The 24,743-nt window shown below is 39.8% G+C and overlaps 1 protein-coding gene across 2 annotated transcripts in view; it reads left to right on the top strand.

The window, feature by feature from the left end:
- DOCK10 (dedicator of cytokinesis 10) overlaps positions 1–24,743 on the top strand; it is a 134,730-nt gene that overhangs the window by 36,195 nt on the left and 73,792 nt on the right. For both annotated transcript variants that reach the window (XM_086618452.1, XM_086618454.1), the window contains exons 3-7: positions 5,409–5,498; positions 14,540–14,622; positions 19,360–19,432; positions 19,749–19,880; positions 20,149–20,283. In XM_086618452.1, coding sequence (XP_086474578.1) covers positions 5,409–5,498; positions 14,540–14,622; positions 19,360–19,432; positions 19,749–19,880; positions 20,149–20,283 — 513 coding nt within the window. The remainder of the gene's footprint in view (positions 1–5,408; positions 5,499–14,539; positions 14,623–19,359; positions 19,433–19,748; positions 19,881–20,148; positions 20,284–24,743) is intronic.

Raw genomic sequence — 24,743 nt, 5'->3', positions numbered from 1 at the left:
GAATTAGAAGGTGCTCAGGCTGGCTCTGAGTGTTATTTAATGTGATAATGCCCCAGGAAATGGTGGACGTTACTGCCTGACTCCTAATGATTACAGTTGCTTTAGACTTCCTGGCTCAGTGTTGATGCAGCCCCAGTTTGGGCCTGTGTGTTAGCACATCCTATGCACGAAAGTCTCTTCAGAGTGAAAGTCCTCCAAAAGAATTTGCTGAGGTAGTGATGACAAGAGAAAATTCTGTTTTTAATAATAATTTCCCATTTCTGTATCTCTAGTATTCACCACATGCATCAGATACGGGTCAGTTATCATCATAGCTGCTGTGTCGCCTGGTCTTCTGTTTCATCTCAGAATTGCTTTCTCTTTTTGAATGCAATTCAAAGATAATGCAGTTATTCTCACAAGACTTTTGTTGATCATTCCCAACATCTTTTGGGAAGTCTGTGGAACAGCAAAGAATTCTTGGTATCAATCTGAACCTGATAGACTGTATTCCTCCATTTCGCTGCATTTCAACAGAAGAATACAAGATGTATACATTACCAAGCTTCATTCTCTGGTTTTACTATAGCTGGGGAAAAGATGCTTCACTTTTTGTAACTGTGCTTAATAATCCTTAAAAAAAAAAAAGGAAAATCATCAATTCACATTAGTTCTGCTTCTTGTTTTCCTAGCAATGCCTTGCTTGCTAGCTCTCCTTCTGCCTGCCCAAAGTCCAATTTCCCTTTGAGAAAAAGCACATCAGCTCAGCTTAATTTTTCACCTGCTCCTGGGTCCTGTGAACAAATTACCCTTCTTTTGCTGTGCTGTGAAATAATGGCCAGTGGAAATTTCTGCAGCAATACAGCAACTGTGTGGAGGAAGGATCTGCAGAGCTTCACAGGAGCTCCCTGTCACATGAGTACGAGCTTGCCCTGTACTTCTTAGTGGTAGTAAGTGGGAGCTGATGGGCTTCCTGTTGCTCTCATACAAATGCGTGCTTGGTGGTGATGCTGGTAGTTTGGATCCTTACCAGTGGGTTACCGTGCTCCATTCACCTTCTGTTCCCCAGACCTGGCCACACTCTCCCTTGACAACTGGAACCGCTGCTGTCTGACATTCCTATTTCTCTCCATCACTGCAGGTGTGACTGTTTTTAGGCTTCTTTTTTTTAGCTCTGAACAAGGAAGAGCTAAAATCTCCCTAGTTTTCAGACTGCGAAACATCTGCTGTCTAGAGTCCCTAGAGTCCTTGTTATGCAGGGGCAAAAGTTGTGCCTTTGGATACACAAGTTCACAACAGAACCAGGTGCATCTTTAAGGGGACAGGGCAAGAGTGGGCAATGACACCACCTCTTCACATGAGACAGAGCACCGTATGCCATATGCGCAGGAGGTAGAGCTTCCTTGGAAATAACCCTGTAAACCTGACTGCTATTTCCAAGATCAGAAGAGTTACAGTGGTGAGATCATGGGTTATTTTCAATAGCATGTGACTTATCTCTCACTTTCTCATGTGATACACAGTATCTGCTCATCCTTAGAGGAGCAGAAATTGAGTCCATTGTTCTCGTGTCTAATGGGTTATGGGTATCCTTGATGTGCAAGTTTGCATCAGCTGGGAGGAGCAGGAAAGCAAGAGGTGTCTAGACTTAGAGGGATGCACTCCAACAGTTTAAATAGAGCTAATGCAGTCAGCAAAGCAACCTGTGTCGGCAAAGCATAGCCTCTCACACCGAACGTGATTCGGTGAGTGGTGGGGCAAAACCTGTCCTTTAAATGTGCTCTGCGCGTGCTTTCCTTTGGCTTTGCCCCCGCATATGTACCTCCTCAGTGAGGTCTGTGCAGGGACAGCAGCCAGCAGCCTGTGGGAGCCCCGTATAGCAACAGCTGTTTGCACAGTGGTGATTGTACAGCAAAGTTGCATCTTATTCTGCTTTTTAATTTGATGGACTAACTCACTGCAGTTTTGGTAATGTTAGTAAATCTGTTTACTTGGTTGAAAATGGGGCTGAGCAGCTCTTGAATCTAACCATTAACACACAGGAACTTTTCTGCCCGTGTGCGGTTAGCTCTCTTAGAAGGGCTGCTTTTTCAGGAAGTAAATACAATCATTTTTTATGCCTCCATCTAAAGATTTAACCACTGGTAACATGCTCTCAGACTAAAAGCTATTAGAATAGATTCAGAGTGAAAATGTTTGAAACAACTAATGGAGTTTCAACTTCATTTTCAAATACTAAACTCACCGTGTCAGTGGGAAGTAGACACTGTCTGAAAATATTATTCCTAATCAGTCATTGATGAGGAGCAATATTAACTTCTGGCTTTCACTGTAGAAGGTGGATGTAGCAAGAGAGGGTGCTTAATTAAATTGCATCTTATGGCTAATCAAACACCTGGGGCCAACAGTTTATGCAAATGAGCCAGCCTGGCTGAATGGCAGAAAGCATTGTTGTATATAAGATATTTATATAAAATAGATTAAAAAATAATTCAGAAGAATTACAGAATTTAATGTTTTAGGCTGATACCTGCATTATTCGATGATCACAGTTTGCATGCACAAATGGGAAGATAGTTGGCCTCTGATTTGAACAGACAATTGCTATGTTGCCTAAACATTAGAAAATTAGGCTGCATTCAAAACACGTGTATAAATGCCGAACTCTGTCAATAAAATCCTCTTGGTTTTGGGTTATTTTGATGACACTTTCAGAAGCACTTAGTCTGTTGCTGAAATTTAGTTGTTTTCTGAAGTAAAAAGGTTTTGGTGAATACATGCTATGCCTTATCAGCCTTTAAGAGTGTTTAACTTTGGAAGTAATCAACTATGAACAGGAAGTGTTTTTGTGGCAAGGCTTTTGCAGCTAAGTGGTTGAACATAACTAGTTCTCAGAAGGGAAGTGCTTTGTAGTTTTTAAAACAAGTTTAAATATAACAATACACAAGATTTTATGCCCAAATTCTGTGTAAATAAACCTGTGATATTCGTCGACAAAATCTGCAAACGCAACCAGCCCACAGTTACCCGATTCCTCTGGTTTGCACGGCTGTGTTTCTTTTTCAAGTGCAGCCTCATTGAGAAAGAAAGTGGGGGAGCGTACCACAGACATAGCAGTGAGCTTGAGTTGCACGTCTTGTTCACCTACAGTCTTTTCAGTCTTTTTAACAAGCTGTGTAAGGGAAGGGAGGCACAATGACTCCATTAAGGCAAATGTTAGCTGTTTTGGTCAGCATATTGATATCAGTTGATAAGAAGCATTGTTTTAGGTAAAACATTGGACTTACTATATGTCTTAGCTAAATAAAAGAATACTGGAAACTGTCTTCTGTGTAACACGTGGGGCAGATAAGTTCTGTTATGGGCAAGCAGAAGAGATTGTTGGTCTCTCTGCAGCTTAGCCACGATCCCGACAGAGCCTGTGCGAGGTACAGTTTGCATCAAACATCTCTTCTCTTGTGGCCTCCTGCTCTGCCTCAGTCTGGAAACAGCAGCTCATCTTCAGCAGTGGTGACACCATGGAAGGACGGTGTGCATGATTTGTGGCAGCTGCTGCTGGCGACGGGGCCTTAGCCTTGTCAAGAACTCCATACGATGGACCTTAGGGGTACCCGTGAGTTTTCAGCTGTGCTCAGGGATTGCATCGTCTTGGGACCGCTTTAAAAAAGGGACATATCACGTATGCAGGAAGTAAAAGTAATGAAGTGTGTTCCAGAGATTGTGGTTACTGTTGGGAAGTCCCTAAGCAACTAAGGATTCAGACATCTTCCCTATTACTAAATGTGGCCTGAAAATTCATACTTCTCCATCTGGTGTCTCTTTTATTCATAGACTAAATGATCGTGTAAATCTCCACTGCATGTAGCCTTTGCTAATACAGCTGGGTAGAGCCCAGAAACCCACAGTTAGATAACTGCGCTTAGTTTGTCAGAGCAGTGGGATTTTTTTTCACTTTGTGGTGTCTGTGAGGCACCACCGTTATTTGTGGGAGCCAAAGTGCTTTAATCAAGTTTTATCCTGAGCTATTCAGATGAAACACAAAAAGTTTGGAGAATCCTGTGATGTTTGTATCTGCCCAAGTGACACATGCCTTTCTTTCATAATTACTTATATGGAGAGTGGTGGGAGAATAAGTGTGGTGTCTGTGTAAGCTGTAAGGAAAAATGCAGTCAATAATATCCAGGCAATTGTCGCATAGAATCTGGGTGCTTCAACTTGTAGAGAAGAAAACATCACTTTTTAGCCTGAGACGAGGACTGGGAGGAGATCCTCCCAGGGCACAGTAGGTACTGCAGGCTACTCTGTGGTGTTAGTAAGCAGTGGTTCTTCCTACTAAACCAGTTGTATGCCATACTCCAGAAATCATGTGCCTTTCTGTAATGGAAGAGAAAATGAGCTTGGGACATCAGATTCGTCTTGGCTTCTGTCCTTTGTTTTCTTGAGTGATGGAGTTACTCCATTGTAACAGAGAGCATAATCTGGTCTGCTGGTGTTTGGTTTTGTTTGTTTTCCCCTCTTATGGCAGAGAAAATGAATGAGCCAGATCTGTGGATTAATGCAAAACACTCCAAAGCTTCCTCTTGTGTGACTTCTGCAAAGTGGCTGCCTTGCCTGACCTCAGCATGGAGGCCCTGGGTCACACAGAGGAGCACTGCTGGTGGCCCTGGCCTCTCGTTGGCCTGGTGGGAACTAAGGGAAGCTTGGCACCTTGTGGAGACTTTCTGGAGATCCACTTCTCTCTGTGGTTTCCTGCTGTGGGGCCTGACAAGCCAGCTCAGTCAGGAGCTGCTTTCAAAAAAATGGCTTAATTTGTGCAGCATCTGTTGAGTCTGAAAGGAGGTTGCAGCAAGCATCGGGAGTGCCGAGTCAGTCCTGCTCTGCTGTCTGCACCCGCAGATGGACATGTCTCACTGAGAAGCTGTCGCCTGGTTCCACCTGCTTTCCAACCATCGAGCTGTCCTGTGGCAGTCATTTTGCAACTTATTGTGAGGACTCTCTGTTCCTCTCTTCTTCCAAAAGAGTCAAAGCCTTTAGTTCTGTTTCCACATTCTTTGTCCAAAAGGCATGAGGTGCAGAAGGGAAGCGGAGGGAGCAAGTAACGCTGTTGGATTTGGTGTATATTTCTGGGAAAGGATGTAAGGCAGACTTGTTGACTTTTTTTATCAGAAACCTCAGAGACCGAAGCAAATTTGCTTGGAACAACTTTGTTCCCAGAAATCTATTCGAATACTGCTCTTGCTCATAATTAATGCTTTAGCTGATAGTATTGAATAGCACGTGTGGGCAGGAGCTGGGTTGTAGTTGTTGATGTGCATGTGTATTGGCTGCATGACAAATTGCATTGTAATCATAAGGTTCTTAACTTCTTCATGAGACAAAACTGCTGTTCTGTCGCTGACTAATTTACCTTTTTTTTTGTTTATTGGCAGACAGACACAATTTCACTGGAAATCAGGACGCTGTATCCTTCTGTACCTGAAGATGCAGAACAAAAAGCAGAAAATTTATTAGTTAAAGAGGTAAACATATAGTGTGTGCATCCTGTAATTGTAAATAAGACTAAGGGTTTGGGGGAGACTTGCATGATTATAATGAACATCTTCTTTCTTTTAATATTGTTTAAGTTATTTGAATCAGACTTGAATTTTGGAGGCCAGAAGGAGGGGGAGGGTTAACAGTATATCTGCGGGTGTCTATTCTGAGATGTTTGTATCCAGAAAAATTGCAAATGCACTGAATCAGCCTCTCATTCTACTGTTTTCCTACTGCATTCCCTGTCGCTACTAGTCCACTGATATTGATGTTGGTATTTTTACGTGAGTGCTAATCATTGGTGATCTGAATGCGCTTTGTATTTTGAAAATATTGATCTTTCAAAAAAAAAAAAAACCAAAACGATTTGACACTGGTTTAGACTGTTAGAGTTATAACAAGGTATGTGTCTTATTCGGAGGTGTATATTGTACCTATCTGAGGCGTGGTTGCACTTTGAAGGACGTGTAGGGGTTTGTACTTATTGTCGGTATTTAGAGCCCGTTCTACCTTCATAGTAGAAAGTCGAGCAAAGTTCTTCTGTGGCAGTTAGAGGCTCACCAGGAGTGATTAATTGCTCTACCTTTAAAAAAAGACTGTAGCTGTATTGTTTCCATACCTGATCTCAGATTGTAGGAGAAGATTGCTCTTCCTCCTACCTCAGGGATATTTCAGATTGTCAGTGGTTTTATCACTTTGAAGGACATTGGAGGTGCTGGCTGCACTGTTTGAAGGAATTTACTTTAGATGGTTCCCTGAACCTTCCCCATCTTTCGCTAGACATGTTAAGTATAGCTCATTATTTGCATTAACAAAATGGATTTATGAAACTAAATTTTCAGCCAGGTTCTATAAGGGATTTAATTCCAAGCACCTACAATTAGCCCATAATGTGTGTGTTCTCTGCCTGTTTCTCACAGATTGGCTTTTTCACACCTGGCTTCCTGGTTTGAATGAGTATGGGCTATTTCATAGGCACTATAACTGCAAGATAATTTGTGGAGGAAAAGTCAGTTGCAGACAAACAGAGGGATTAGAAAACACAAAATCCAAGATTAGGCGGAAATGTAGCTGTTGAATTGTACCCCACATGACATTTTACAGCCTGGCCCTATTTCTCTCCAGTAGGTCTAGACAGAGCAATAACAACTTACTGCCAGCTCACATTGCCTGAACTTTGCCATCTTTCTTAATCTGACAGTACAGTTAAAAGATAACAGCTTGTGGAATTATCTACCTTCTCAGAAGCCTCACTACCCTTTCAGTACTTTGGGGTCTGCTTTTTATTTATGGTTCCACAAGTTGCAAGGCCCAGCACTGTGCTTATGGCTTTACAAAGAAAGTGGTGGGTCTAAAAATGGAACATAGTATGCAGTGTCTGGGAATCATTACAGCTGAGTACTCCAAGGGGATGCTAATGACAACGTGGTAAAATACATATTAAGCACATCTATTAGCTTTCTCTGCAATACTGGTGAGCCAAGGGGAGAGAGAGAGAGAAGAGCAAAGCAGTGGAAAAAAACAGTACTACAGAACTAACCCTGTGCATGGAATAGTAGCAGGATAAGACCCTTTTTTAAAGTAGTAATGGATATGTTCCATATTGTGACAAAGCCAAAAGCTATATATGAAATAAATTTCAGGAAGAAGATGATTTCTAGTCCAAAATTAAGTAAAACTGAGCATGAGGTGCTGTGAAGATCTGTGATTGTAGTCCACTGCAGCAATCGCACAAATCTGTACTGACCCACCAGCAGTCTGTTGTGTTCCAGGCTGATGTTCAGCACTTCTGGATAGACGTGCAGGAGTGGAGTTTGTGACCTTCACTTCTATTTTGGAGCTGTGAAAAAGCCAACACTTTACTCAGTGAAGGAGTCTTCTCTTTCTTCAAATATACTAAGATATCATGAACAGTGAAGACATCTATCTTGTACATACTTGACTATCTTTTGGTCAACAGGACTCATTGCAATCCAGGATCAAACGTCTGATTTCTGCTCGGACTGTTAAGGAAGCTATACAAAAGCAATGTACAGCTTCATCTTGCTGAAGCCATTTTGGTGTTCCCCATAAGTAGTAACGGCTATCTCTGACCATGAGTGTGTATTAAACTTAGTGGTTTAGCATGTTGTGACATGAAGACGTGGAGCGAGACAGTTAATTATAAATGAAGGGTCTGCTGTTGAAGGTGAAAGTAATTTTCTTCATATAGCTCAGTGTGAGGGCATAGTACTGAAACTATTTCAAGAGCTCGGATCCATGATCTCCCGTCTTATTTTACAGGACATTTGGTGGTGTTCAGATGGTCTTGTCTATAAGGTACTGCTAGGTCATTTAAAAGGGTTGTCAGAAGTCTGTGATAATGCCTTAAAACCCTGTCTGTCTCTTCCTGGCATTTGTTTCCTCCTGGTGACAGGAGGGAGGCCTTACTTCCACCTCTAGCTCTTTCATTGCTGGAGTCCTTCAAGGATCAGTTATTTTTTCCCCAGCCCTTACCAAAATCCATACATATGACAGCTTGGGGATTTGATCAGATTCCCTTTGCTCAAGTGATCGTAAACAGTACTTACAGGCACGCCAGGATGACTTGATTGCCTGCACAATATCGGTTTATGGATGGAAAAGTGCTGACAAGCCATACAAAGAAAGATGAGGCTGATGTTGCTAAGGAAAGCTTTCAGTATGGATGGCGTTTCATGCTGTCCACCTGTAGTGAAAGGTTTGTGCCTCTAGTTGTCTAATTCAATTCTTATAAGACTGCCTTTAGATTCCTCAGTAACCTGAAAGTTTCACTGTTGGCAGTGTTCAGATGTTATGGTAATGGGTGAGGCAGAAGAATTTACTTTAAATAAGATGTCTAACCTTCTCCTTTTTGCTGAAACTGTAAAATGAAAATTTAAAAAAATGAAATTAAGATGACTTGAATAAATAAATCATCCTTTGATAACTAAATATTTTCTGTAGGATGCGAAGAGCATAAATATTTTACATTTTATGATTGCTAAATATCTGAGTTCCTATATTAATTTATACCTAATTATTAGGTGTATTCTAAAAGTAATACTTTTTAAATCGATCATTCCTATATTTTAGTTATCTTAGGATATATTCTGTGTGGATTTTTCCACCTTAACTTTTTTTAGGCAGAAGGAGCTTGAGTAACTAGGTTAGCTTCCAAGAAAAGAGAAGCTTCCAGAAACATTTAAAGCCAGAATGAAGTTGTCTTCAATGTTTATTTTTTGAAGTATTCCTGACTTCGTTGAATTCTGTACTGTATCGTGCTGTTTCCTCCCAAATTCTTAATTTTCTCACTTCCCACAGAGTCTGCTGCATGTATTTATGCTAGTCAGCGTTGTCCTCGTGGTCCATGATTTTAGCAAATAGAAACATTCGCTCCACAAGAAACAAAATTATTCTTTTTAGACAGTGAAAACATTCTTAATAATACCTTTACCAACTCTATATTCCTGAATATGCAGATCAAATGGCAACCCTTGGGATTTTGTTCACATTTCGTTCAGAAATATAAGGAGATGGATAGTGCACTTTGCATTTCAGAGTTATATTTAGTTTGGGCAACTTAAGCTAACTAATTGCACCATATTTAATCTCATGTTGGTTTGCATCAAGTCCGTATTTTCAGAAAGCATGCATGCGTATACACACACACATACCATTTGCGTGTGTGTTTCTATATGAATGAAAAAAATAATCCAGAAAATAAAGAACTATCGGCTGTCAACTGTCCTTTCTTAAGCCAGATGATCCCTCCAAAAATGGTAGGTGCTATTTGGACGTGGTTTTGGGAAGCATATTTGCAGAGGGTCTGGCCCCGTGGATGAGGAGGGTTGTGCTGGGAGCTGTGCAGGAGCAGAAGGAGGATGGAGCAGCTTGCTGCTGAAGCTTCCCTAGGTTGTGCAGCGTAAATGTGGAAAGTAAGCGCAAAGAGGTCTTTGAGAAGCTGTCTCATCCCGCCCTCCCAGGTAGACTAGGTACCTCCTGACTCATCTTTTTGCTTCAGGAGTCTGATCCAGCAGCGGTGGCTGCTACAGGAAGGGCTCCTTTGGTGGCTTCCTGGGCCTTGGATCGTCTCGCAAGAGCCATCACTGGTGATCTCATCCATATTCTAGCGAAGATGATGGAGTTCATGTTGGGTTATTAAAATCCTAATGCCACCATCGTTCTGCAGTGCACTTCTTCCTGGTCACTGAGCTAGATTGCCTGCTGTCGTGCAGGGGCTGATTTGGCGCTCTGCACGTGCAGCGTTACTTAAACCTCTGTTTAGTGACTCTGTATTTGGTGTCGCATTGTCGTGTTTTAACTTACAGAAATGACTCTTAAAGATGAGGACAATGAAGTAACGAGCTCACTGGGGAGAGCTGTTGGGACTGAGCTTTCTTCTACCCCAGTGTTGGCACCTTTTCATTTGTGGGTGTAATTGTAGTCCTCAGACATCATCCTTAGAGCAGTAGGGACTATGCTGGCTGAAAACGGTTACGTCAGAATGAAATAACAGTGTAAGAACACTGAAATATCATTTGATGGATGATGTAGTTTATTTTGTCCACTATATAGTACAGTATTCATGTGGACATGTCTTAACTTTCCTGTGTAGATTTTCTAGATACAAAAGTTGGAGTTGTCACTTGTAATACGTTTCTAGACCCCTCGCCATTCATCAGGGGGATTTTTTTTTATTTGAGATTTTGCAGGTTGTGTCTACAAGATCTGTAAGTAGTTATTAAACCATGAGTTTTACTAATCATAATGTTAAAAGAGCCACAGCCTTCTTGTATAACTACTGAAAGTGGTTGTGTGTCCGTACAGTTGATTTCTGAGGCTTTTTATTTACAGGCTAATCTGCATTGCTCTTACATATTTCAAAGTCAAATTATAATAGGAACTCCTGTTGATAAATACCATAAAGAAAGTTTTATTATTGCTCATCACAGTGTAGATTTCCCCAACTTAAAAACCTCAGTGCTTTCAGTACTTCAAGAACTTAGTGTCATGACAATGACATAGGTTGTTAAAAGACAGTGGGTCTTTTGATAGCACAAGAGGTAAATACTTTTTAAAAAATGTTTAATACTTTAATAGTGTATTTAACGTTTTGGTTTGTTACACTGTTGTCACTAAACTTTACTATATGTGTGAATTGTGTTAATTTGGAAACAGCTTTGAGAGCCCCAAAATAAAGGTCCAGGTTGCTAGCAGCTAGTCGTGACACTGCCATGCTTGTCGCGGGCGAAAGGGAGAGCAGGGATAGGCCTGGGGTGGAGGGCTGGGTTTCAAGCCAGGGTGACCACAACACCTTCCACCTTCCCAGATACCTGCATGCTACCTTGAGTTGTAGCAGCAGAGGTCACAGGAGGGGGAAGTGGTTGAGAAGGCATTATGAGCAGTGCCATACACATCCCTGGTCACGCGGCAGAGCACAGAGCCATCTCTGCAGCTTCCCCATTAGCATTGTGGCCACATCCAGCTCTGGAAGGTCTTCGTTTTCTGTTTCCAAGCTCTTGCGTGGGCTTGCCCTTCTCTGTTCAACATCTCCTGCTTTCCACCTTGGAAACAGCCACTCTTCAAGAGTGAGTGAGGTGGCAGGATTGCTCTGTGCACGCAGGTGCTCTGCAAGAAGCTCAGCTGTCCCATGAGTGACTTTTATCATATGTGCGTCTATATTTCTGAAGACCACATACCTACCACTATCTTAGAATGTAAGTAGGGAAGTTGGTTTCATGTTTCATGGTGTTTGCTTCATTTGTGTTTCTCTCACTTCCCATGCTCTCTCCCACCCCCCTACCCCCGAAGGTTCTTTTGCGTTGGAGGGTAAATCTCTTTTAAATGCCTCTTTCGCTCTGGTAGCTGTCATGCTGTCATTGCCAGGACCAGAGCTAAGAAGTTGCAGGTGGAAAAAGCTTGCAGGATTGTCTGTCTCTCTAAGGAAAAATTAGTCCAGCTGGGCAACAATAAAAGAGAAAAAACGAAAAATGACCTGAATTTGATAGGGCCCTTGGGAATGGCTGTGCAGCCTGCCTAGTCAACAATGCAGTAGGAAAGTTCATGCAAACCTGTGCCAACCCTCCCACGTCCCAAAGCTTCCATTTCTCTGTCTATATTTTTCCTCCCCCACAGTCCACTTGAGTTCAACAGCCCCTGCACTGGTGCTTCCACTCTTTGCCAGGAACAGTAGGATCCAGCTCTGGCCTCTTGATGAAATCTCTGCCTCTAGAAAGATTTTTCTTGCTCCTCAAATCAGACTCGCAGGTATTTTCCTCATTGCTAAAATTCAGTTTCCAGTAATAATTTGCAATTTAAAAAAAAGGAGTAATTGAAAGTCAGTACAGTCAGCAGAAGTATTTGATTTTTAGTTGAGATATTCTGAAGAGAAAATGCTGTAATTGTTTTAAATTTTTAATAGATCTAGTTTACAATAGATAGCTGCAACAAGCTAGTTCAAGAACAGCGTTAGCTGTTGCACTGGATTGGCTTGCCTTTTGTGAATCTACTGAATGATACTTGAATGTGCTGCTTGTCTCCTTTGATTTTTATTTTGATTAGGCCTTTCTTGGAGAAGCAAAATAAACCTTTATAGTTATAAGCTAAAATACTGTGGCCTGTTCTATATGTTATTCACAACCGGGTTTTTGAACACATCAGCCTATAATGTCTGCGATAAAAGGCTGCTTTGAGAATTCTCTGTGGGCTTTAATTGCATCTATTAAGTAGAATACTTAGTAATGAAAGTACCTGTGGTACTGGGAAAAAATGGTCCTTTCTGTAGAAGGTTCAGTTTGTTTACATTTGCCAAGCAGAAAGCGAGTGAAGTGTGAGTTGAAGGGTCTGTACTCATCCTCACGATGTTCAGTGAACGAGCTTTTCATTGGCTTCTGCAGAACAGGTTTTATGTTGCTCTGGTAAAAGTGTTCTTACAGTGTTGGTTTATACTTATCAAATAGTTTCAACTAACACCTAGGTCACACAAATGTAAGAGTGACCAAGCCAGTTTATGAAGATTCACAAACAGAAAGGTTGGGTTTTGGTTGGTTTTTTTTTTTTATCTCATTTCAAAGGCAAAGCGCACATAACATTGGAGTGGTGTAGGAACATGCTTGTCAGGGGTGGGATTTGGACCTGACCCTACAAGGTGCAGAGTTAGTCAGTTATAATGGTATAGTATTATGTTCGTTCTCAGAGAACGTGTGGTTATTTCATATTGTCTAATGGTCGCACTTTATTGTGCATCCTGTAATAATGAGGATTTATGTCAGACCAGAAAGTAGATGGTAGATCCACATGAAATTTTTTACTGCAGACTGCGTTTGGTTGTGCTGACCTGCTCACTTCAGTGTCAGGGTGGGAGAGGACTGCCTCTAAATGTGCATCCACTTCCTGGCCACATTTTCCATACTCTAAAACAAACAAAGGTGTCACAGAAGACTGTGACCACACCCAAGGTGACATCCTAAATGAATTTGTGGGTACACACTCTGCGTGTTTTAGACAGATGTAAAAGGAGATTTGTTAAGCCAGTGCTGAGTAATTTAGAAAATACTACATTTGTTTTCAGCCCATCTCAGTTTGCTCCAGCAGCCTGATGATCCCCTCTCTGTCCCTCTGAAGCAGAGACCACAGTGCGAGGAAGGACTCCTGTGGGAGCTCCAGAAGAGGCTGGCGTGAAAGAGAGGGAATACTCCTGGTCAGAGGAGTACTAACTCAACCTGTCCCTTCGTTGCCTTTTTTCCACTTTCTCTGCATAGCTTTTTGTATTTAAATATCTTTGATCTATTCTTTGTTCCATTCTGTTTGTCTCCTGGAGTCTCATCCTTCTCATGCCTTTCTGTGAGACTGTCTTTCCTGTTCCCACCTCGGATTGCTTTCAATGCTGCTGCTTCTTTCTCTACTGTAGATCTCTACCATTTTCCTTCTCGATGTGCCTCCTTTTCCCTATGGTCTTGGGCAGTAGCTTCTACTGTTAGGTTTTAGGCTTGATCCCTCCCTTCCTGCCCATCTCACATGGGCTGGTGCAAATGTTCAGGTGGAGTGTGGAACTAAAAGAATACGATACTGGGATAAATTCTTCAGAATACTGTACAAGTATCCGTTTGCATTTTACACTCTGTAGGAAGAATCACTGGAAAAATCTGACATTGTGTCATTCTTGTTGTAGATGTGTACCTTAAATATAACTGTACATATTCCATGCATCTTGTTGCCTTTAAAAATGTCATGTTGTATTTAATTATATTGATAAATGTTCCAGATTGAGTAAATCACAGTTATTGTTGTCTACTCAACAGCATAGCAAAGCCCTTCAGTGTAGTCTTTATTTAGATCTGATTCCCTTGTTTAAGGGAGACTGATATATTAAGAACAATTTCAAAAAATGAATGCAAAACCAGCAAGAAGGGTTTTTTTAGAAAATGAAAACTACAAGGAGATTATGAAGATGACTGAGCAAATCCAGTGTGGAAGGGAAAATGAGACTCTGGTGAGAACTGATAGTCCTATTAATATATCCGTGAATGTTGTTAAGAGGTTAAAGATCAAGGGCAGAGCAAGAAGTAGAGGGCTTGTGCTGCAACGAAGAGGAGTAAAAGGAGTAGGACAAACATGTTTACAATGGAAGACTTAGGTAATGAAACAGGATGCAAACAAAAAATGTGTAATTGATGCCCATGGAGAAAGTCAGGCCTAAGCAAGGTAGTGTCTTTTGATGCATTAGCGATATAATTTAATGATGCTTCTTACAGAGTAGATGAGAATCAGTAAAGCATATTAAATTGCTGTCAGCCCCCTCCTCCATCTTGTATGATTCAGTGCATTTGATTTAAAAGGGAAATTGTGCTTCAAAATGTGGAAACATGACTCTGACTTTCCTTTAAGAACTGTACATCCAGCTATAAAAAGAGAAGAGTATGTTCTGTAGCACAAAGGACTCCCTTAGTTCCTTCTTAGTTCTCTAGCCTTCATGAGTCTAGATAGTTATAGTAACTTGATTGTTGTTGGCTGTGTTTTTTCTCTTTAGGCTTGTAAATACTACAGTTCCCAGTGGCATGTTGTGAACTACAAATACGAACAGTATTCAGAAGACTTTCGACACTTACCACAGTAAGATCTAGCATAAGTTGTTCTTTTTTTATTATTTTTTTCTATTAGGTTTGTGTCATTTTGCTGAGCTTTGTCCATATTTGTACTTTCCTTTGTCTTATAAGCTCTGCTTGTTTTACTGTATTTGTAGTGCCTTGCATTTTTAAAAAGGGGAAGGAAAGGTCTTTTCCAAAAGTTCAAGACACTGCAGAATTCACTAGTATCAACAAACTTAGTGCTGATTCAAATCCTTAGAAGCATGTGTACGTATTCAAAGCACAGTTGATACAGGAAAGCTGGCTTTCCATTTTCCTTAATAATGCTTAAATGTCACTCACCTTTAACTGGGATTAATTCTCCTTTTAGTTACCCTATGTAACAGAGGAGTAGGTTTTCTCTTAGTTCTTTATAGCTGCACCGTACAGAAGAACTGGGTGCAATGTGTGCAGTATGTGCTGGTATGGCACCGGCAATACAAGGCTGTGGAAACGTGCAGGTGTCTGAGTAGACAAGCATCCCTTCTGTGCTTAGAGGAAGTACATTAAAATCAGTGTAAAGATGCTGGGAGGAGAAGGAACAAGTTCCTTGACTTGAGTGGAAAAAAATTAAGAATTTGGTGCTCATTCCTTCATGTTTGAGTTTCTACCTGTTCTCTGTTTCTGGCAGGTTTGTATCCTATGCCTTGAGGACTGTTTCAGGGAGCAATTAATGAAATTGCTGAATGCACAAATGAGCTGTGTTAGCACCTCCTTTCCTGGAATTCAAGGCATTGAAATCATGATACTGGGTCAAAAAGGTTGTTACATGCACATAACACACGAATGAGTGCTCCAAGCTTGGGTTGGATGGAAACTAGTACTATCTAAACATATTGTTGTAGGAATTGATAAACTAATTCTTATGGTTCCTTTAGATGATATGTTCAGAGGATTTTGTGCTGCAAGCCTTCCCTCAGGTCTCCATTCTCTCTTGTATGTTGGTATTTTTATGAACAGTGAATATGGTAGTACAAAAAGCCTGTTAAGAGCAATTTTGCTAATCAGAGATTACAAACATGTCTTTTCTTAAGTACCCAGTGTACTGATTGTTTTAGAAAATTAATGCGTTTAGTGCTCAAGAAAAATGTTTGCAGCACAGCAGTTTTCCATTTAGCCTTAAACATCTTCGCTCTTATGAAATATGCATTTGACAGACGTGGTTGCATTACTCTGCACAAAAGTACTTTTTAGCTGATTACATACATCCTATTCTGTGAAAGTTATTTTACTATGATGCTTAATGTGGTTTGCTTTCATGAGTTCATTCTCCAGGGATGTTATGGTGTCTCACATCTTGCTTATTTCCCTCTTGCACAGAGGATTATAACAAAACAAGAGATCTTGCTTTGTCTTGTATCAGAGCATAGCACTCAGGAATAGTTTGAATGCAGCACTGGTTAATGTTTCAGAAGCAAAGTTATAGCAGGAGTGTCTGGTTTTTGTTTGCTGAAAGTTGCTATGGCTTTTGAGCTTAACATACCTTAAACAGAGCTGGTTTGGAGCTGCCTCATTTCACACCATTTCCAGCCTCTTCAACATCAATGGACCTCGATTTGCACATGCATGTTACAAAGTTCAGTGTTATAGACTATATCTCCTCATTAAAAACAAAGTGGCTTAATACATCCTTTTTGTAGTTCTGTGTCTCATCGTTGATAGCTCTGGATTCCTAGTTTCCACAGTTTTTTTCTGTTTGTGCAAAACTGCTGTGGCACTGTCAAAATCTGAGCGTATTGTTGTATAAGTTCTTTATAGGAAATTGTTGTGTCGGGAAAGATTGGATGAGAGTTAAGTGTTCAGCTTTGCATCATGAGAAAGGAACATCATTTGCAGTACCAGATCTAACTATGTCTAAATTCCATTCTAATCTACTTCCATTCACTGAGGGCGTGCTGAACCTTCCCGTGGGCTTTCCCATTTAGAAACACACAAAATGGGACTCTGCTACCTTCAGCAATGCTGAAGGACTTCATACTTGTGTTACGTGAGGCCATGCTGTGCTGTTTCATGTAGTCATACAACATGTCAAGTAACAGCTGCATGGTGTAGCAGATTTTTATCAGACGTCAAATTTATTCTTTCTGAATACTGACCTTTTCTGATTGCGAAGCAGCTGCAATGTGATATCGACCACCTGGGGCAGGCAGTGAGGACAAAGTGTCTGAAGTAGCGTTGTGGCACCAGGGAAGAGCTCAACAATGTGACCAAAACGTTTAGCAATTGCTTTAGTTTTTCTCTGAGTGTGTTCCTCCTTTAAGGTTTTTCTCAGGTCTTTCTACCCCTTAAATTCCTCTCTGTGAGCTCTCACTACCTCTTTTTGCACCATTTTTCAGGCTTTGTGCTGGTGTGTTCTTGCTTCTTGAGCAAGTGGAAGGGTGGAGGAACAGAGGTTGCTTAGTGTGTGCTGTGGTGATAGTGTGTCTGGGAACAGAAGAAGTGATTAGCAAAGTTTTTGCTGTTATTTATAGATAACCAGGTACATTTGGTAGATATTTCAGGTCTGGTCCTTTGGAATTCTGCATTTTCGTATGGGTCTGATGAGGCAGTAGGTAGAGGAAAAGAGGCTATACCAAGCAGATTCATGTCCTTACCACGCTTTATCTGCCTGCCCTAGAATGATGAGGAGCATTCCCGAAAGGATTCCCATTCAAGGAAGGGAAAAACTTCTTCCATGGAGAACGACACAGAGATCTGAATGGATGAGTGTTTCGTGGGTGATCAGTGAGATGACACCTGAAGCAGTAGTGGTCTGTTCTTTTCCATCTCTTTTACAGCTTTGCTGAGAAGATAGAAGGATTTGCTTCTTTCTTAGAAACTTACCTGGTACCGAGGCTGTGGAAGGGCTGTGGTTTAGCGAGACAGGCTCAGTCTCTGACCGTGGAGCAGCAGTTGCTGTGTCTTACGATGAGGGGTCGGCACCGCACTAATCCAGGAGATTTCTGACTCCTCCTTCCCCTCCCCAGTAGCATCAAGAACAATAGGGTAGAGGTTTTGTTTTGGGGATTTTTTCGGTAGCTGACTAACTTGTCCTTTTACTGGTTCAGATCCTGGAGTAACTGTATGCAGTGGTGTTACCGGTCCGTATGTGGTCAGACAGCATCGATCTGTCTGCTTACACATCACCCCAAGAGCACTGCAGTGCACTTTCAGCTCTGAATAATGATTAAGCCAATAGGGTTTTCATCTAAAACTGTGAAGGCTTGAATGCTGCTTTTTCTAAAATGTGGGATTTGGCTTGAGATTTCAGTTTTGGGGTTCTCTTGGGTGGGAGAGGATGTTTATGTAAGAATTTTCGACAGCTGCCCTTGGTTGCATTTTAAAACCTGCAGTGGATTTCCATCACAGATATTCTGAATATTAATGCTTTTACAGATGTCAAAGATGTCAATAGATTGAAAATGTTCCTTTTATCCAAAATATTGATCAGTTATTTACATTAAATAACATCAAAACTGAGACAAACTAAAACAGAGGGTAAAACACTCCTGTGTACACTTGGTTCTCCTGGCTCTGCTGAAATGCTGACTTCAGTTGCGGTAGGGTAGTCCCATCACAAGAATGCTGACTTTGAAACGGGGAAAGTGAAGAGGAGGTAGATATTACTCATTACTCTAATCGTCCTAATCTGTAACTTGTGTATGAATGAATAGAACATGAAAAGGGTCAAAATTTCAGCTTCTTTTTCTTTTTTCTTTTTTTTTTTTAATTAGTGACATTTAACATTATGTGCTGGTGAGGGCTAAACTTCTCTAAGTTGAGAGAGGAAACTAGCTTAGGAATATGTGGCTTCTCAGCTTCTATTTGGATTTGCTCCCTTTCATGGTACAGAGTAATGTTACTCTGTTCCTGTTCTCAGGCCAGGTAGATGAAAGTAAGTTCTGTAAAAGTCAATCTTCCTGGTAAGTGACGGCTTTTAGTATGACAACTTTTGTAGGTTTTCATATGATAGCCGAAGATTTCCGAGGTGACATTTGTAATGTTGGTATTTCTCAGGTCACAGAAAAATCTATTCTTTCTTCATTTAAAAATGTTTTTGAGTTTTTGTGATATGTATTTGGCTGTTGCTTAAGTTTTATTTCTGCAACGTGCGAAGTACTCTGGGCCTAAGTACAATTACTTATGTGCTTAAGCAAGTGTTTAAGTGCTTTGCTTTTTCATATTCAGTTTTGATTTTAAGTCCATGATGTGAAGATCTTAAATGGCACCACATCAAGCAGACATCTATGTATTTTTAAAAATTACTCTAAGGCTGTACTCATCATACTGGATAGTAAAAAAATATCTTGAAATATTGAAGAAATGTAGAAGCTTTAAGGTGAATATTTTAATGTTGTTCTTGGTTAGAAAAAGCTATTAAAGAGTTCATTCTCATTCATTTGATAGCCTTAAATGAGATATCTCTTTGGGAATTGTTTGGGGTTTGTTACCTGTTGTGGTGTAAGAGCAGTGAAGAGAGCAAGTGATATTTTATTGTTTGTATAGAACTGTTGCAACTTCATAGTGTGGAAAAAAAAGGTATGTAAGGCTTAGAAAAAAAAAACCTTATATTTTGAAATTTTAGTGATTTTTTTTTTAAAGGAGGTAATAGGATCAGAGCAGTAACTGTACTGAAGATGCCATGGAGACTCAGGATGGTTGCCTTCCTGAAATAGCAGGTACATGATTATTTAGAAAAAAAAAAAAAAAGAAAAAATTAAAGAAATTTTTCCTTCCTTCCCAGAAATGAATGTAGACCAGAGAAACTGCCATCACATTCCTTTGAAATCGATCATGAAGATGTGGATAAGGATGAAGTATGTATTCTGGTTTTTGGTAATTTTTTTCCCCTAGAGAAGAATTATTTATTGCTTTAATATCAAATAAAGAATGATAATGGAGGCTCATTATCTCCTATAAAATATTTCGTATTTTAAATAACTCTGAAGTTAGTGGAACAGCTTTGTATCTTATGTCATCATGTGCACAGCAGGCATATTAATAACGTCTTATTTTAAAAGGAATGAAAGGATGATTATTTGTTGTCAAGCAGATATTCACACATTACAGTTTTCTTTCGTCTTAGAATTCAAAAAGCAAGTCCATGCAATATTAATCATGTCTTTCATACAGGATACAACATCCCACTCATCTTCAAAAGGTGGTGGTGGTGGAGGAGGAGGATTAGCAGCAGGAGTTTACAAGTCTGGATGGCTTTATAAAGGGAATTTCAACAGCACTGTAAACAATAGCATTACTGTTCGGGTAAGGGGACAGCATTATTCTTTCTTTATTCCATTTGAATTTATGTCCCTCACAGAGACAATTGTTTCAATTGTTATTTAGCTGTTGATGTCTCAGGTTTGATTACATTGCGTTAAATGAGAGTAAGGTAATATTGCAGTTGTCTGCAAAATAGTGTGATTGAAGTGCAGTTAGAAGTTGCCTACTATTTAAACCCTGTGAATGACGTATGAGTGAAAATAATTTGCAATACAACAATTGTAATTCTTTTTTTTTCCACCCACTTCAGTCGTTCAAAAAGCGCTACTTCCAGCTGACACAGTTGTCGGATAACTCGTATATTATGAATTTTTATAAAGATGAAAAAATATCAAAGGAGCCAAAGGGATGTATTTTCTTGGATTCTTGTACAGGAGTCGTACAGGTAGGTTTCTGTTTATTTCCTTGTATTGTTTCAGTGTCAGATAAATTTAAAAAAAGCAAGTAGAACAACACATACATTAATGGAATCGTGCTGTCATTGGCAGTTTCATGAAATGAAGACACCATTAGGTTTAAATTGATGCAAGTACTCAGACTAACAGGTTACAGAAACCACAACTGAATTACGGTAGCAGATCATGTATATGCTCTTTGCCCATGGCACACATGAGAAGAAATATAAAATGTTTCTTTTCACTGAAATTATTTTCTTAGCTACCAGATTTTATCTCATGCTTACTAAGAGCATGCTTGCTTGTAATAGGTTAAAGAGACTCAGGTTACGAAGCATTGGCTGTTGGGCAAGTGGTAATTTAATCCTGTATCCTGAGCCTCCTTGAATATCATCACTTTCGGAGGTGATAGTGTGTCTTACTGGCAGCAGGTAGGACGAAGCCTTATTGTTCATTGTGGCTTGGAAAAATAAATAGCCAGAAATGTCTGACACCACCTGTTTTTTTTGTTCCCCATAAGACTAGGTTCTTAACTTTTTCTCCCTCTTAACTCTACCTTTCCTCTAATTCTATTAATGTATTTCTCTTTTTTTTCTTTCTGTTTTCCATTCTAAACAAGACATTATCTTGAATAATATGTTACTGTGGTTCATCTAGCCCCATGTGTCACTGAAGAAGGACATTCCTTTTTTTGTCTAGCTATACTTTATTCTTTACTACTTAACCAGTAAAGGTTGGTAACAGTGCCGGTGCATACTGATTTGAGGGTTGCTTTGAAAGAAATCTTTCAGTTAATGCAAGAGGACACCCCTGATAAACACAAGCTTTTTTTGGTTGGAGAGTTTCTCCTTCACTCCTAAACAGGGTCCTTCAGAGCAAGAAAAAAAATCAGTGAGTAATTCACTCTGGGAACAAATACTTTCTGACAGCCCCCTGCAGAACCTCATTCCTCCACCCAGGAAAGTACCCAGGTCTGTAGGGAGTGACTGTTTCCCCTGTGTAGTTCAAAAGGGTATTTATTTTCTTCAGACAGGTGTAGGACAGGATGGAGATAAATATGTAAGAGGACAACGATGTTTGCGTCTGTTAGTTCATTGACTTAAAATACCCTAACAGGTAGCTAGGAAGTGTGGCAGAAGCGATAGAGGAGATTCTTATGCAGAAATCTGTTTAGAAATTACGACTTGCTCCTGCTTGCTGGCAGTGTATGCTTTCTTTTAAGATGGGTCTCAGCCAGACTCTAGTTAAGCCCTGAACACCTCTGTAGTGTGGCTTTAGGTACAGATTTAATGCTGTCTCAAAGGGTGCCTGTTCTGTGTTGTTTCTGAGGTCACTCCATGATAGCAGAAATGTCTTGACTGCAAGATTTCTGGCCTTTTTGACTAACCTCTGACAAAAACGCTCTAGCGACATTGGAAGTCCTCCTTCTGAACTTTGACAGCTGCCTTCTAAATCTATAGTGTTCCTGCAAATTGTCCCAACCTGTTTGAACTGTATGTTCTCCTCTCACCTACCCCCAGACACTGGTTTTCATTATTTTTATTTGATTGACGTTTAGAATGGGATGCACAAATCTACGAGCTATCTTCACTAGCAAGAAGTGAGAGTCTTAGCCAGGGAGGTAATAGGGCAAGTATCATCAGCCAACAAAGTCTCTGTCACTTACAAAATCTGATGAACTTAGAATCATAGGGCTGAAAAACAAAACCTGGCTTAGAGTTGCTATAAATAGGGAGACCATAGAATGTGGAGAAAGAGTTGAGTAAAACTGAAGATTTAGAGGAAAACTGTGATGTGAAAGTTCTGATTTAATGAGTTTTAATACCGCTATAAATCATTTAACTCTCAATGAATGACTTTGAGCTCCTGTTTGATAGAGTTTGAATATAAATTGTAGTGAACAATCTCCAGATAAAATACAAAATATTTCAAAAAAAATACTGTTACTTTGGAAGAATGACCCTGCAGGCATTAGAGTTAGCCTGATGTTTCGTTTATAGCTCTTCCACAGTTTCTTTTTGAATCTTGTATTATTTCCTTCTGGAAAAAATTTTAAACTTGAAGTTAAGTGTTGAAGATTACAAGTCAACCTCAAGGTCCACATACCATATGGAAGGAAGGACTTACAGAGAAGGAAACTGTGGAATGGTACTCTTTTTTCTTTTTTTTTTTTTTCCCCCTGTTAACTGATCAGGAAGAAAATAGTTGGCTTTAGATTTGGAACAGACACTTTGCTGTAGATCTCATCTGCTTGCCAGAAGTCTGAAGTGCAGATGGAAAAATGGATATTGAAGTTTTCCTTCCCTAATGTTCATAAGAATAAGATGTATTGTTCTATTAGATAATGTCTAATAGTGTTACAGTACCTGATTTAAAGATCTTGGCCATGTCTGTAGGGGGAAGTACATAATATAGACAAGAAATGCATTCATTTTAATGCTCTTTGTACTATCTGAAGATAAATTGAAACGTGGTATTTTTTGTTATAGATTGTGCATTAATTGGTATACAGAATCCACTTATACAATAATGTATCTTTAAAAGTTTTGAATGGCCACTACCTAGGGTTCTTAGCATAGTTTTGTTCAGTTTCTATCTCTGGCAAGCCCTCACGTTATATCAGTAGAAACAGATTTCAGTGAAATTTTAATCCTTGTTTTACATGAATTTCAATGCATGCAATGATTGGAGGATTAGAGAGTTTTCGTGATCAAGAAAGATATTGGGCACCCGAGAACCAATTGCTACAAAACCCAACCCTATTCTTACCCTATATTGGGTGAACTAAAATTTATATCCCTGGAAGAATATTCACCTCAATACAGTACTTGAGAGGAAGACTGTTTCCTACCAAGAGAATTTCCAGTAACAGAACTGAAAAATAGCAGACATGCATGCGCATGCACATACACACACACACACACAATCCCAAGTCAGTTTGAAAAGCCAAGATTTGACTGACTGTTGACCCTAGGAGCTCCAGAAGAAATTGTTCAGTCTTAACTGATTTCTGAATCGGGTCATGACATGTAGTATAAGGACTGGAGCAAGTGATTAACAACAGATTGGGTAGGAATCTTCTAAATTATCTCTGCTGCTGGAGAAAAATGTTCATGGAACTTTATTCTCAGTGTCTTGGGTTCTTGGTCTTCTCCTCTGCTAATTAGTATCAGATTTTGCCTTTGTTCCTCTTGCACAAATAAAAATACTACTATCATCTCACCATCTGGCTTAGAAGCTATTAGTAACTTGCTGATACAGGACTGTACTGAGAAGTAGTTAACAGTATGTAGAAGTGCAGAATACCATCGTGATGTTATTTGAGACTGTTAATGAAGAAAAATAAAATTGAGTGAAATGGCCAGTTGTGGAGTGGATGAGTTGTTTTTCATTTGTCACCATCACTCCAAAGTTAGATGCGTCAACAAAGTGATGACAATTTTCTGGAATACTGAAAACAGGATGGCGGCACTGATGTCCGTAGTCAGTGGTTGTGTAAGTGTCATGAAGTAATAGGAGGTAGAATACGTCAGTGTTCTATCAGGTTACAGCAAGGAGGAGACAATTGATGCAACTGCTTCCATAAGACTAAAAAGATAGAAGCCTCACTAATTTGATAAATTTGAGAAATGAAGCACTTTATATTAGATCACATGATTTTGTTTAATTTTATCGACCTGTTTCAGTAACTAAGCACTTGTTAATTCTTACGACAGAAATTGATGGATTAACCACCTACTGCAGGTAAAATCTGGTGATACAGAACAGATCTCAGAACTCAACCTGTTGTCAGTATAGTGAGCATTGGTTCTTACTCTATACTTGAAAAGGATAGCATTGCAATGACTTGAACAGCCTCCTGCAAAGAATTGTTGAAATGGCCTTAGTCATTTTTAAAATCCTTCTAATACAAAGGTGTCAGTGGGAAGTACCCATTGTAATCTTTTTGCATGGAGGAATTTGTCCTATTGCAATCTTCTGGAGAGATTTACTTGCAATCTTGATTCCAAGTTTAGACTCATATCATCCAGAAGCTCTTTCAGAAAAAAAATCTAAAAAGAATAAAATTACATAGAAATATTCTCATCCTAACCACAATCTTTCTAACTTCATTAGATGCTCAGAAATTGTTATCTTTATGTAGCTTATTAGCAGAATCTGTAAACATCTCAAAACAGAAGATTTTATAAATTGTTCACAATTAGCTCCTTTCACCTACTCAGGTCCAACCTCAGCAGTCAGGAATGGAATAGTCTTTGACCATGCACAGACTTTGCTTGCTAGTTTGAATTTAGTCAACTCAGTCCTGTTCCACTGAGCAAGTATTTGTATGACTTAGCACAATTAGTATCTTTTTGAAAGTCTGATGCACTGGTAAGGTATAGGAGACTTGGACTTTAGAAGTGTTTTCTCCAGACAACGACAACTCTGGTAGTAATGCTGTACTTCA

The sequence above is a fragment of the Tauraco erythrolophus genome, chromosome 11, assembly GCF_009769465.1.
Source record: "Tauraco erythrolophus isolate bTauEry1 chromosome 11, bTauEry1.pri, whole genome shotgun sequence".
NCBI classification, from domain to species: Eukaryota; Metazoa; Chordata; class Aves; order Musophagiformes; family Musophagidae; genus Tauraco; species Tauraco erythrolophus.
This window is presented reverse-complemented; position numbering and strand designations above follow the sequence as displayed.